We start from the raw sequence: 15232 nt of genomic DNA, 5'->3' as shown, positions 1-15232 counted from the left end.
CTATTACTTTGTGGCCTCCTTTGGTGTCATACCCATGTGAGCCTTTGACAAAGTATGAAACCAAGAAATGTAACAGATTGATTAAAATCGAGAATGGTGCCATTTAAAATGTGGTTCTTGTTTGTTAAAAATGTGACAATTATGATTAAAATGAATACACACAGGTTTATCTGTTGACAAATTAGGAGGAGCATGAAACTTCCTCTCTTAAGAGCACCTTCCTGTTGTATAAAATTGCTTGACATTGTGCTTCCTATTCGGCAATGAAATGGCTGCTCTGCAAAGAGATACTTCCACAATGTTGGCGACCTTCCACAGAAGCCACAGTATGTTCTACCTTCACATGGCATAGCTTGCTCTTTCAGTATCAAAGAATAAGCCTAAAAGGTTCTGTCTACAAAGAAAAGGTTGCTGTAGAGCTGCCTACAGTAGTCAGGTTATCTTGGGTAGATCAACACTCCCTGAAACCACATTTTATGCAATTAACAAGTTTTTTCCTCTGTCTAAGCACCACAATAGGCAGTAACAGTTTGTGAGAGCAACACTGTGGTAAATGCTTACATACATATTAGATTTCCTTGGTTTTATGAGGGATATCATCAGAAATGGTCTCCATTAACCTGGCTACAGTTGCTGTGACCATATGCTGTTGAAATGATCAGAAAGAATTGTTTCATACAGTTGACACAACAAGTTACACATGGCAACCCCTGGTCCTGGGGCTGTATCTTTACCAGCAGAAAAGGCATTTTCCATATCCCATATAGAGAAGGGAAAGTTATATTTTTCTCATTTGTATAAACTAAAATACAATACCCTCTCTACAGCTTCTTTCCAATGTAGCAATGTTGGATCTTTGTTGCCATCAGACATTATGGGTGCTGGTTTCTGTTATCAATTTTTAGAATTATTTCAAAAGAAAGAATAAATGTGTGCATTTACTCATTAGGTTTCGCAGGTCACTGTAATTTTCTGCAACAAATATGCAAGGAACAAATTGCTCAATAACTCTCCTTGCACCTCTCTTTCTCTCTCGAGGGATCATTTTTCATCTTGTGATTATTTTAAAATTTGTAATCTATCAAAGAACTGAAGATACATCCATTACATACATGCCTGTAGCACTTTAAATATGGCATAAATGGCCAGTTTCCTAGGCAAAATATTCTTCTAAGTGTCCAATCTTCAGCGCTAATTGAACAGCTCACTTGATAAATAAGTCAGTAAGTCCTATTTTAATAAAGATTTAGATTGTGGAGTTTTACTGGATTCACTCAAAATTTCAGAAGCTTTCCTCATATTCAAAAATCGTGATGAACAACCCTCACAGAACTACCAACCAATTTTCTGTCGTGCCAACACACTCAAAAATATTTGAATAACTTGAATTAAACAATTATTTTGAATAACATGACTTCCTTTGTAACAATCAGTATAGCCAGGTAAAAATGCCACTGCAACTGTTCTGGAAGTTGTTGATCAGGCTTTTAACAGCTTTTGAAAGCAAGATGATGGTGTCACTTGTATTATGTGATCTAAGTAAAACATTTGACAGCATTCATTTTAACATTTTACTAACAAAATTGGAGTTTTATGACATACACAAATCTACTTTAGCAGTAATTTCTTCCTACCTCGACAACACAAGACGGTTTTGTAAGAAAACGAAATGCCTACAGCTGCCCTTATGATCTTATTTATTGTGTAGCTACAAGTTCTGGCATTTTAATGTACCATCTTCAGGCCTTATCACAATCCATACATACACTGCATCAACTAAGGCTTGACGATGGCACGCTGAAGTGCTGAAGCTGGTAGCTACACAGTAAATAAGATTATAAGGACGGCTGTAGATATTTCATTTTCTTACAGTAGTGCACGGCTGTGGTCTTCAGGACCTCCAGTCCAAAGGATGGACATTAAAAAGAAAAAAAAAAAAGAAGAAGACACTTTGTCCCAATTAGACATAGACATTCTCACTCAGTAAAAATTTGTACAGGTGTTCACATGACTCTGTCCTTGCCCACTTCTTTTTCACTGTGGTTATCAATGATCTGCCTCATTGTGCATCATAATCTAATCTGCTATGGTCATGACACAACTTTATTCACTGTTTGTCACAGTATCCCAACTTTTGATAAGATTATGCAAGAAACTCTTGACTCTGCATTAAATCGGTTTGCAGTCAATAAACTTGTTTGTAATCCACACAAAAGCCAAAAGCATACGTTAGTATTGTCTAAGAATGTAAAAGAGTAATGTGTCAAACTCTTACGAATACATATTGATGCCAAACTCAATTGGGAAGAGAATATCAAACAAGCCTGTAAAAAGATTTCACAAGTGTCCTACCTAAGGTGGAAACTGAGAGATACATTCAGTAATAATTATTTCTGTATGAAATTTTGGTCTCTTTCAGTCACATATCTGATATGGCATGGGCAGTCTCCTCATATCAGTAACATATTCAAAATGTCCATTTAACATGCTAGGCTGGTCCTATGATGAGCTGTCACCCTCTCTTTTTACCAAGCTTAGAATAGTAACAATTGTGAATCTGTGTGTCTGCAATCTTTTTCAGGAACAATATTGAAGAATGTGTTATCATTGAGACAATTTACAAACATGACATAAAAATAAGGCAAACTTTGACATTCCAAGGCACAGGCTAGCAACAACAGCAACCTCTGATATTGTGAATGCCTCAAAATTTTTACCGAGTTTCCCCTCACTGCTTGATCCTAGCAGTTCAAAACACTTCAAAATAAAATTATATTTCTGGCTAATAAAAAACCAACATTACAATATAAACTAAATCTCTGATATGGACAATGTTAATTGTAATATTTAACATTATAGCTATACTCTTTCACTTGACATGTGCAATGTTGATTTTAGTGTTTACGACTGCAGCTTTACCATGTAATTTGACTACACTACTGTTATCTACTAATATGAGTTCTTTACAGAAGAAGAATGGAAAAACTGATAGAAGCCAAACTTTAGGAAGATCAGTTTGGATTCTGTGCAAATTGTACGAAGACCCTATGACTTCACCCAGAATATACGTTAAGAAAAGGCAAACCTATGTTTATAGAATTTGTAGACACAGAGAAAGCTTTTGACGATGTTGACTGGAATGTTCTCTTTGAAATTCCAAAGGTAGTACTGGTAAAAACACAGGGAGTGAAACACTATTTTCAACTTGTTCAGAAACCTGGCGGTAGTCGGGGGCAAGAAAAGAGAAGCAGTGGTTGAGAAGGGAGTGAGAAAAGATTGTAGCCTGTCCCAAAGTTTTTCTATCTGTATATTGAACATGCAGAAAAGGAAACCAAAGAAAAATTTGGCGGAAGGATTTAAAGTTCAGGGAGACGAAATAAAAACTTTGAGGTTTGCCGATGACACTGTAATTCTCTCAGAGACAGCAAAGGACTTAGCAGTTGTAGGGAAAGGAAAAGCAGCTTGAGAGGAGGATATAAGATCAAATTCAACAGCAGCAAAACAAGGATAATGGAAGTTAGCTGAATTAAATCACGTGATGCTAAGGGAAAGCAGACGAGTTTTGGTATTTGGGCAGCAAAATAACTAATCATGGCTGAAGTAGAGGGGACAAAAAAATGTAGAATGGCGATAGCAAGAAAATTGTTTCTGAAGAAGAGGAATTTGTTAACACTGAATACAGATTTAAGTTTCAGGAAGTCTTTTCTGAAGGTACTTGTTTGGAGTGTAACCATGTATGGGAAGAAACTTTCAAAATGTGGTGCTGCAGAAGAACGCTGAGAACTAGATGGATAGATCATGAAACGAATTATGAGGTACTGAGTAGAATTTGAGAGAAAAGAAATTTGTGGCATAACTTCGACTAAAAGAAAAGATTGGTTCATTAGATTCATTCTGAGGCATCAAGGGATCACCAATTTAGTATTGCAGGAAAGAGTGTGTGTGTGTGTGTGTGGGGAGGGTAAAACCATAATAGAGGGAGACCAGGAGATGAATAAGTAAACAAATTCAGAGGGATGTGTATTGCAGCAGATATTCAAAGATGAAGAGGCTTGCACAGCATAGAGTACCATGGAGAACAGCCTAAAATGAGTCTTTGGACTGAAGACTACATCAACAACAAACATAATTATTTGGTTACAGTTGATAATTATAATAAGTTGTCACATTTTTCCACATCCTCCATTTACTGTGCCCAAAATATTTTTCACTGCAGGGTTATTTTAAATGTAGATTGACGGTGAGCATTTTTCATTAACTAATTGTGGGATCCTGCCCACTTGTCTCATATAGGGTGCCTAAAGGATGCTGCGTTCTCGGAATGCTATACAACAACCCAAGCAAATCACATTTATAGCTTTTACCACAATAAAGAAGATAGACAATACTTAACTTTTTATTACAAGATCATGTCGCAAGAGTCACAGTGTCTTTCTGTAGATACTATGTCCATAGAAACAATGGATGTGGATTACTAATAATTGCTATTTTAGTGCTCTCCTAGTGCCGGTTTAGTACTGTGTGGCTGAGGCTGGCAGGAGCGGCACTTATATTCTCTTCTTGTAGAGGCCGCTCCTGTTGTGGTGCGGTCCTAATCAGCGGGCTATAGGCTGACGTCGCCTCACAGCTTTCTCTGCTTTGTGTTCTTCATCTTCGTGCCAGCATGTGTCGATATGCCGGAACACTAATTATTTATGTAAATTGTACAGTTGCAAAGCTCAATTAGTGGCCTTCAATAACATTCTCCATTCAATAACAACTTTAGTATTGGTCACACACAATCACATTCAGTTGCTGTAATAATACTAAGTGATTCTCAGGGATGCAGGATATACTGAAAATACCATGCCTAAAAAGGAATTCAAATTCAAGATGTGTTCCACTGCATGCCAGATACAATCCACAAGGTAGAATTGTGATGAAGCTAGCCATTATATTTCTTTAGCCACAGGGCAGGGGCCCACATCTGTTTCCATGCACTAGGCAATCGCTCAACTGTAAGAATGCAAGTGAGGGTACTGTTGGTCACCCGAAGATGGGCTGAGCTGAAAGTAAGGTATAAGTGTTGCACACGTGACTTCACCATCCAGTTGTATTGCTCTAGTTGGAACTTAAAGTGTATGTTGTGGTCTAGTGGGTACAGCACTAAATGCCAGCCTATGGGGTCTCGGATATGATAGCAGGTAGGAGCAGGGAGTTTTCTTCACTCCAGTCCCTTCAGGATGGCCCTAGTTCCACTCAACCTGCTATCAAATTAGTACCGCGACTCAAGTTCTTTCTTGGGGGTAAAAAGTGGTTGAGGCGATGGGCCAATCACCCACCTCCTCCAAATACCACAGTAACAAAAGGCACTCTAGCTTCAGTCAGCCCAACAGTCTAGTCCTGTGTTTGTGCCAAGGGGTGAGGAGAGGAACCAACAAGAGAGAAAGACTTGGGAAGTTGTCTTATTAGATCTACAAGGAGCCTCTTTATCATGAGGTAGGAATCTGCTATAGACACAGGCCTAGTGGATTTTCTGTACTACATGATTGAGCTCTTCCATAGGTTTTTCGAATCCATTCATGTTTGATTAAATTAAGGGCCGACATCTTTCAGTAAGCCTTTCCTTTTACCCCTTTCTCTGCTGTGGTGAGATGCAGGAGATGTAAGGGAAGTCCAGCTGTTATATACCTCCATTGGGGGGAGCATTGCACATGTCATCACTGTTGACAGAGCTTAGTGAACCAATGGTTTTAATCCTATTTTCTTTGGCTTTGGTCAGTTCTTGTTTTAACTTTATACTTTATTTGGAGGTGGGCATGTTTGTATGGGCTAGAAAGCTCACTTTTTAGATTTTTGGTGATGAATATTTTTGTTTACAGTACTCACAGGTATCATAGCATTTGAACATTCAGAGGAAATAGTTCCTTTGCAGATGCAGCTGCAAGTACACGCTGACGAAGGTTGCATGACCTTGAATGCTTTTTTAGCCTTACCAAAAGGAATTCTCCTTGTTAGCTGCAGTTTTCAATTTTTCTTTCCTTGGCATACATACGACAATCCCTGCTCCACATGGGATGATCCCCAAACAAGTTATACATCTTGGTGGAGATGCACATGATTCATTTGCTCCATGTGCCTTTGATCCATACCTACCACACATAGCTTTAACATTACATCCAATAATTGTGTGTCTAAACTTCTGGTATTTAAAACATCTCGTACACTTTGGTATGTAGGGCTAACTTTGAGGCAGGTGAAATGAGCAGTGATATGATTTGGCAGTAGTGGGAAGTTAAGTGTTAAAATGCATGCCGAATTTCTTTGTAGTGACCTATTAATTTTTTTTCCCCCCATAATGCTGTTAACCTCTGAGATGCCAACATTTGCCCATTCTTCCTCTAATTGTTTGGGGATTATTCCCATTATATTGGGCCATGTCACTATTACCTCAGTGAAATTAAGGCTATTATACATTTCAGTCACTATACAGTGACATTTTAAATTTTTGGACTCTGAAAGCTTAGACACTTGTGATCTAGATGTTCCAACCAGCAGAGTGTTGTTTTGCAGTAATTTGAATCTGTTTAAATACCTTTGTGAATGTAAAAGTGGGAGATCTTTTCAAAGGATCCTCTCTTAAGTACTAAATATGAATGTTGAAAAACTTGTGCCTTATTACTTTCTTTATTACAATTATTACGGCATGTTTTCTCAAGATGACTGTTTACCCAAGTGCTCTTTTTTAGCTGAGTGTTGGTACTCCCTAACAGTTCACTCTTTTCATCACGAGTTTGAGTTAGAGCAATAAGAATCATTTTGTTCCCCTCATGGGGTGCTGGAGGGGAGGGAGGGTGGGGGGGGGGGGGTTGGTTGCATCCACCCATGCAGACTCCTTGCTTGGGTAAGCCTTATGCAACTGGGGTGTGAGAAGTTGGTACCCCAGAGATTATCCACTAGTGTCTGTCCCCTCCTCCTCCCAGAGTAACAGTCATCCACCCGACTAGCATGTAGCACACCTTGATGTTGTTAGCTTCTTTTTATATTTAACAGAGGTTTTTATGATCCTTGTGATCCAGAGAGTACAGCCAAAAATCCCCCAACACTGAAATACACAAAATTCCACTGTTGAAACCCCACAGTGGTTGTTGAAGCATGCCACGTGTTTTCAGTAATAGAAGGCCAGACAGCACTGACAAACTTGCAGCTCAGGAACACCAAGACTGCCTGGCCTGTAACCAGTAACTAATGACTGGATCCCTAAGGGGAAAAATACAACAATAAGATGTTAGACTTGCAACCCAGAAAGGCAAGCAATACTGGAAGGGCTTGGGACCTCATGTTCACCAATAATATGCACAGGTGAGTGGAACTTTTTTACTATATAATGCATTCTGTTGTCTATTTGCACATCAAATTTAGAAAAAATGATGATTACCTGTGTCTTTCAAGTCTTCCTTCTTCATTGGATGCTTCCTCCTCAGCCATAATAGTCTGAAGTCTTCGAAGTCTTGGGTCATCAATTTCTGCTTCTGCTTCTTCTGGAACATCACTCTCCACTGCTTCGGCATTTGGATATGTACGGAAAGGCTGTCGCCTTTTTTGTTCAATAAAATCATCATCATCTGATTCCTCTTCACTGCTTGACATAGGTGCATAATCTGGCCGTTTCCCAGATACATAACGGTGAACTTTCACCTTTTGCATCGACACCTCACCTGTAAGAAGGTTTCCATTGCCATTAACACACAAAATATTATTCACAATACATGAGGGACATTCTGAAAGTAAGTTTTGTCATTTTTTTAAAGAGAAGATGGTACATACATGACACAAACAAATGATATATGAATCCACACCTATTGCTGGTTCAATGATGGAAAAGTGCATATGGTGAAGAGGCCGTGTCTTGTCAAATGGTTGACTGCTGGTGTTGCATGTTCAGAGAAGCAAGGTAGCGTGTGGAGGATAGAGGATGAAGTGGGCATCCTTCCACATCCATGCACGAAAACAACATTGCTAGAGTATGAGACACAGTGTTAGCAGAGAGCTGCATAATGGTGTCAGATGTGGCAACCACACTGTGTACTGGCTGTGCTCAGGCCCCCTGCAGTGCTGATCTTGCCCCATAAGACTTTCACCTACTCTCTGCTGTGAACGCCGTACTCTCAGGATGTAACTTCCAAACAAATGCTGAGGTGTTGTAGTCTGTGCGACAAGTTTTATCTGAGTGGTTTCTGGAAACTGATTCCATTCTAGACAAATGTCTCATGTTGTTGGTGACTATGTCATAAATTAGCACTAGGTATATAGTTAATGATGTCATACTGTATCTGTTTTCAGCAGTAAAGTTTCCAAGTGAAAAAAAGACATATTTACTCTCAGAATGTCCTTTGTAATAGAAATTATAGATTCATTTTAAAGCAGACACTATATTGTCTTATTCCTGAAAATTACAAAAGCAAAGAAAACTAAGATACAAGGACACAGTGTGTTATTTAGTTCTTTAAGAAAACATCGTACAATAAATAATAAATGAATGATTTTGTCAAATAATGCAAGGGTCCAAACCTTCATGAACATTAGTTTATAATAAATAAAGAGGTCATAATAATGTCTTCAAATGAAGAGCAGCATGCAAGGTCAAAAACATTGAGATACATATCTTAGAAACATGGCTTGTACTGGTGGCAAAAATATCTCCAATGTCTTCTTTCAATTTCAGAAGGATCTAGAACTTTGCCTACATAAACTCAAAATCGTCATTACATCATTAAGTGTTTTCTTACATCCTAATGATGTCCTCCATTAATGAATTAATGTTTCACGGTAGTTTCCATATTATTTTGCATGTGTAATGGATGACGTCATGGTCATCATAATGTATAAACTCAAATTAGTGGTGTCCCCCATCTTGATGGCATCACAGGTCAAAGCTGATGGGTGGTACCACAAAGGACTTGGAAGAGCATTTGAATGGAATTAACAGTGTCTTGAAAGGGGGGTATAAGATGAACATCAATAAAAGCAAAACGAGGATAATGGAATGTAGCCGAACTAAGTCGAGTGATGCTGAGGGAATTAGATTAGGAAATGAGACACTTAAAGTAGTAAAGGAGTTTTGCTATTTGGGGAGCAAAACAACTGATGATGGTCGAAGTAGAGAGGATATAAAATGTAGACAAGCAATGACAAGGAAAGCATTTCTGAAGAAGAAAAATTTGTTAACATCGAGTGTACATTTAAATGTCAGGAAGTCATTTGTGAAAGTATTTGTATGGACTGTAGCCACGTATGGGAGTGAAACGTGGACGATAAATAGTTTAGACAAGAAGAGAATAGAAGCTTTCGAAATGTGGTGCTACAGAAGAATGCTGAAGATTAGATGGGTAGATCACATAACTAATGAGGAGGTATTGAATAGAATTGAGGAAAAGAGGATTTTGTGGCACAACTTGACTAGAAGAAGGGATCGGTTGGTAGAACATGTTCTGAGACATCGAGGGATCACCAATTTAGTATTGGAGGGCAGCATGGAGGGTAAAAATCGTAGAGGGAGACCAAGATATTAATACACTAAGCAAATTCAGAAGGATGTAGGCTGCAGTAGATACTGGTAGACGAAGAAGCTTGCACAGGATAGAGTAGCATGGAGAGCTGCATCAAACCAGTCTCAGGACTGAAGACCACAACAACTCTGAGGAAAAAGCACTGCAGTCAGCAAGTCTTCAAATTGCCTGCTTCTAGCAGCATGTAGATGATACATTTGTGGTATAGCCCCACAGAATAGAGGCATCACCCATGATCCTCCAGCATTTGAACTCACTCCATCCAGATATTCAGTTCACTATGGATGTGGAAAAGCGGGGTACCTTACCATTCCTGGATGTTATGGTTAGAAGAAAAGTCAACACTACACAGTATCTATTGCAAACCAACTGACACACAGTTACATTTGCAGGCCACAAGCTTTCATTACCCTGCACAATACGATAGTGTCTTACACTCTCTGGCACACAGAGCATATATGGTCTCAAGATACCAACAGTTGTCTGGTGAGCTGCAACACCTAACAAAAGTGTTCCAACTGAATGGCTATTCCGATAAACGGGTATGCAATGCATTCTGTTCTAAGCAAGTTCAATGCAGGGATGTGAATGACAATGGGGAGGCATCCAGTGCAATGGTGTTCTTGCTGTATCCTGGTGGAATGTTTTCAGCAACAAAAAGAATCCTCCGAAGACACAACACCAAGGATGTTTTTCGCCCATCAGCAAAACTGAGGAATTTGTCGCATTCGGTCAAAGATGATCATGCCAAAGTGGAAAATCTTATACTGGGCAGACATGTTCAGATGTACACAAATGTTGTACTGAATACCACTGTCATATACACCTGGGCCAAACTGATAAATCATCAGTAGTGAAACATAGGCTGAACACTGGGCATTGCATTTCATGAACGACTGTGAGTGCCTTCTCATTCACATGTGCCTCCTGGGCTGATAAATTTTGCCACTACCACACAACTATCATCATTCTGGGACTTTTGCTTTAAGGAAGCCATACATATCCATACAGTGAACAATCTTATAAACAGGGACACAGGTTTTCAGTAATGTGCCATCTGGAATCCAACAATAACTGCCATTAAATTAAAACAGGCGATACACGATATTCCAATTCATGACCTGACACAGCACAACGCAGAGACTTAATTTAGCAGTTAACCACAGGAGCGTACAGCAGTATAGTAACTGCCCACTGCACATACGGATGACCTCTTCAGTTCATGGTAGGGAGCCCTATGAGCGCCACTTTCATCCAACTGTGAGTGCCTTCCCGTACACACGTGCCTCCTGGCGTGATAAATTTTCACTTTAACACACAACTATCATCAGCTGCATGTTGCAGCAGTGACTACAGCAACTACCAGTACCTGAAGATGTCAGACAGTTGTATCAATGAAATATCGTGGGATTTGCACAACATGATCCATTGGCGAACCTGAGAAGTGTATTTGCATTTGAAATATTACATATGAATGCAAATGATACTTGAGCATATTTCTGTGTAAACCTGAACCTATGTTAATTCCCATGAACAAGAAAAAATACTGCTTTAGTAATCTGTGAGGATTTCAATACTGATAGTTCATTCCATGAGGGAAGTGGTAGCACATAAGCAATTTATTCAGATATAATCAAAGAAATATATAATGAGGAAAGTGTTGAGGAAGCAAATGAAGTTTTAGTCATCACTTCAGTGAAATGGGAAGCTAAAGAAGTTACTGACACCATTGAGGTTTGCAACAGCTTCAATGATAATTTCTTGGTAAATTAATCAAAACTTTTGGCACATCAAAAATAGCGTAAGATTTCTTATAGAACACATATTCATAAAAACAATAGGACATGGGTTACTGAAAAGTACTGTAAAGCAAATTGGGCCAATAATTAAGTCTGTGACATGCAGAAAACGGTTGTGGTGACACACTGATCTGTAGCTTTACCTGAGGCCTAGGTTAGTTTGGAAGGTGACAAGTTAGTATGTGAGTTCATGAAGCCAATGGAAGTGATACTAAAAGACCTGGTTGTGGTGAGAAGACTGATCTGTAGCTTAGCACATTTGAATAAAATCACCAATAACTTCAGGTAACATTCACCACATTGTTTGTGGAATTTGCAGCATGTTTCCTATGTCACTGGTCAAAGCTGATGACTTGTACTCAACATTCCTCTACATCCCATGGATTCATATTGTTATGATCAGATATTGACTCTAAGAATTATGATTTGTAGCCCCTACATTGGCACTGCACTTAGTTATTTGTTTAACATAAATTTGTAGCTACATGTTTTACCAAACAGATATTCAGCAGTGTGCCCTCTGTACAAGAAAGGGGATAAAAATAATGATAATGACAGGACTATATCATTTCATGAATTTTCAAAAGTTTTAGAAAAGACAATGAACAATATCTCTTAGCACAACTTATAGACAGATTTGTAGTTCAGCTTTACAAATGGATTAACTGCTGATCACACAATATATTTTTTGATCCAAAGGATAGTGCAAGATACTGATTTTAAAAATGTGGTTATTCAGTATCTCGTATGGAGTCAAACAAGGTATTTGATTGCTTAGAGTATAGCACATTGCTAAATTATGGAAATATAGAGGAAGCATTAAACAGGTATCAGTCTTACCTGAACAGCAGTAAGCACAAGGCAATCAGATTATCACATAACACAAAATGAGGTAGCACCAGCCTATGGTACTGTAACATGGGGTAATCTACAGGCATCCATATTAGGGCCACTGCTTAACAGTTACACATTAATATGTTGCATTTAATTGCATGAGATAACTCTGAAGCTGTGTGAATGTAGACTTTCCCAGCATATATTGCACGTGAAAAATTCTTGAATTTCCACCCGGGTGGTGATATTGAAATACTACATTATTTAGAAAGTGTCATTCTCATCATCTCAGCTCTTGGAGTATAAAAACATACTTTTACTAACTCAAGCCAGGACCTAAATAATAAAGTAAATCATGTTTGGAGAGTAACAACTCTTGGTTCTATAGTTCCACTCTTAAATGCATAAAACAGCACATTCAATTTTCCACCCATTTAAATTAACTTTCAACTCACTGATAATGATGGGATGATTCATGATGCAGAGAATGCTACATTTATGAAGAGAAGAGGAAGAGAGACTATACATTAACACTCCATCAACGACAATAATTAGAGACATAACAAAAGGCTAAGATGGGGCAAGAAAATGGTCAGCTATTTTTCTAAGAAACCATCCCAGTAATTGCCTTTCTGAATTTAAGGAATTTCCATATGGAAATTTAAGTTATATTTCCCAAACTGCAAGTCAAACGTCCTTCATGAAATCAGAGATTGTAATATGGCTTGTTCGAAAGGAGCAGCAGCATACACTCAAAGCACAGAGAAATGATCACTACATCATGAGGATATCCACAGACACTGTTCAGAAATATAGAGAGCATACTGCAAGATAGTTTCAATGAGTTCCCACAAGTGTTGTTAGTAGCACACACCAAGTTTTCAAACCGAACTTGAAGTTTCTGCTCTTCGCGAACTATTTTCTTATTACTTGCCAGTATACTTAGGGCCAGTTTGATTGTTTCTTTACTGAACTGAGGCAAAAATTAGAAGAAAAAGTTTACGTATCTGTTCAGGTTTGTTCAACTGGACCAAACACCCAGATTTGAGTATTCCCAAATCATTCCTGGTGAATGCCACAATGACTTCTATGGCCAACACTATACTCAGTATTTGCCTATTGTAGAACGGCGTCAACTGTAGTACATTCTCACGCTGTGTGTGTACTTATTATTGTTATGGTTACAGTCATTATTTCCCAGCAGTTCGTACTTCTGCATTATCATATTTTTGAGCTCCTCCCCTTTATCGACTTCTGTATATGTGGTGCATTCCATGACATGACAAGCAAAATGAGACTAAATCAAACTTAAAATGATCAATGTTGATTTATCACAGCAGAAGTTCGAATGTTTACATAATTCTAACATACAAATGGGTGGCAGGCAATGTGAATAATGCTATATTCCAACCAACGTCTCACTTACAATGTTCTGAATGAGCCTGAAGTAATTCAAGACTTACACCAACAAAACATAGTTCACAAGTGTCACTGCTATTGCTCACAGCATCTGTAATTCTTTAACAACTAGGACTAGTATTTCTTAACCGCAAAAAACATACGTACATAACATAACAATTAGTGCTAGTCACAGGATTGTTTTAGTAAGATGTACGAATATATAAATTACAATACTTAAGGTTTCTTAAATTTCAGTATGTTCACTCGTATCTGCAACTAACTGATACATGACGATGATTTTACACGTAACCAAATACCCGATTCATACTGTTGGCACAAATTCAACTACGGTATAACAAACTGTACGGTCAGTAATGTTTGATATTAGTTACATGAATCATCGTCGTCGAAATAAGTTGCAATAAAACATATCTCTTACAGCTAACATGAGACAAATAGCAATTTTGCCATTTGGTAAAAATCGCAACAGCAAAGTGTTAGAAATGACTAATTCAAAACTTTACTAATATTACTCGAACAAATTCGCTATTAAACAAGAGGATCCAGATTTGGCACATCCGAGATTTCTCTACATCGTTTAAGAGGAACGCCAGAATAGCTCCATCCAAATAGTCATAACCAATTTGCAGCCCAATCCCAACAAATAATCCTCCCTTACAATAATGTACTTAATAGGTGCTATGATAGTGTGCAAAAAGGTCAGGGAGTAAGCAGAATAAAATTACCTTTTTCATTTCTCACAGGAACAGCACCTGCTGTACTCTGAATAGCAATATTCGCAATGGCACTCATCTTGAACTAAAAATCTTTCGGGTACACGTAACTTGTGAATTACCACTAACGTCAAACACAACAAACAAATCACTCAATCACTGTATAACTATGACAAAGAAATTGAAGATGTACAGTAAGTTTGTACACAATATTACCCAAGGTAAATAGAAATTACCCAGATTGTAACTTGCAATCGATAGACCACCGAAGTTGCAAATGATAAAACTGAATTACCGGTGAGGTTACTTTATACAATCCCATTAAAATATAAAAAGCATTTTAACTTAAGGTACAATCACACATTCAGTTAACTCTCTAACCGGAACATCTGTTATTCGGCAGTTAGACGGAATATCGGTCTCCTAGACCGCTAGGACTTATAAACTAAATTTTTCTGCCCATTTTTTTTCTTTTCCGCTACTCCAGTTCGTTTTTATCAGTCTTTAAGGTACATATAAACGTAATACTAACAAATACAAAATTATTATTAGGAAGAACTTAAATCTGCAGTATTTGTTTGTTTACATTTTACTCGTTCACACATTTTTTTTGTTTTTACATTATGCCAATTACATTTAAAGAAACTGAATACCGACAAGTAATGCAACAACAAAATTTAAGGTTTATTTTTCATGACAGAAGTTTTGAACACTCCAAGCGCGTTGGCTCTTAGCAACAAATACAGTTGTATGCAGTTTTCCTCTTTTTTTGATATGGACAAAATTGACAAGGTTTTCTGTTTTCAAGATTGTCCGTTGTACATGGGGTGTCATCAACTCGAAATAAAAATGTATTACGTTGGCTAACGATTAGTATTTATTTTGCTGCCTCTTCTTCTACAGATGAAATAATATT

The 15232-nt window shown here is 38.0% G+C and overlaps 1 protein-coding gene across 1 annotated transcript in view; it reads right to left on the bottom strand.

Annotated features, from left to right (window-relative positions):
- The window catches only part of LOC126298448 (microfibrillar-associated protein 1), a 72905-nt gene extending 58201 nt beyond the window's left edge, over positions 1–14704 (bottom strand). The window contains exons 1-2 of the mRNA XM_049989778.1: positions 14329–14704; positions 7418–7697 (exon numbers count right to left, since the gene is read on the bottom strand). Of these exons, the coding sequence (XP_049845735.1) occupies positions 7418–7697; positions 14329–14395 (347 nt within the window). The 5' untranslated portion in view covers positions 14396–14704. The remainder of the gene's footprint in view (positions 1–7417; positions 7698–14328) is intronic.
- Between the last annotated feature and the right edge of the window lie 528 nt (positions 14705–15232).

The sequence above is a fragment of the Schistocerca gregaria genome, chromosome X (genome assembly GCF_023897955.1).
Source record: "Schistocerca gregaria isolate iqSchGreg1 chromosome X, iqSchGreg1.2, whole genome shotgun sequence".
Lineage (NCBI taxonomy): Eukaryota > Metazoa > Arthropoda > Insecta > Orthoptera > Acrididae > Schistocerca > Schistocerca gregaria.
The sequence above is the reverse complement of the archived record's forward strand: the minus strand, read 5'-3'. Positions and strand labels throughout refer to the sequence as shown.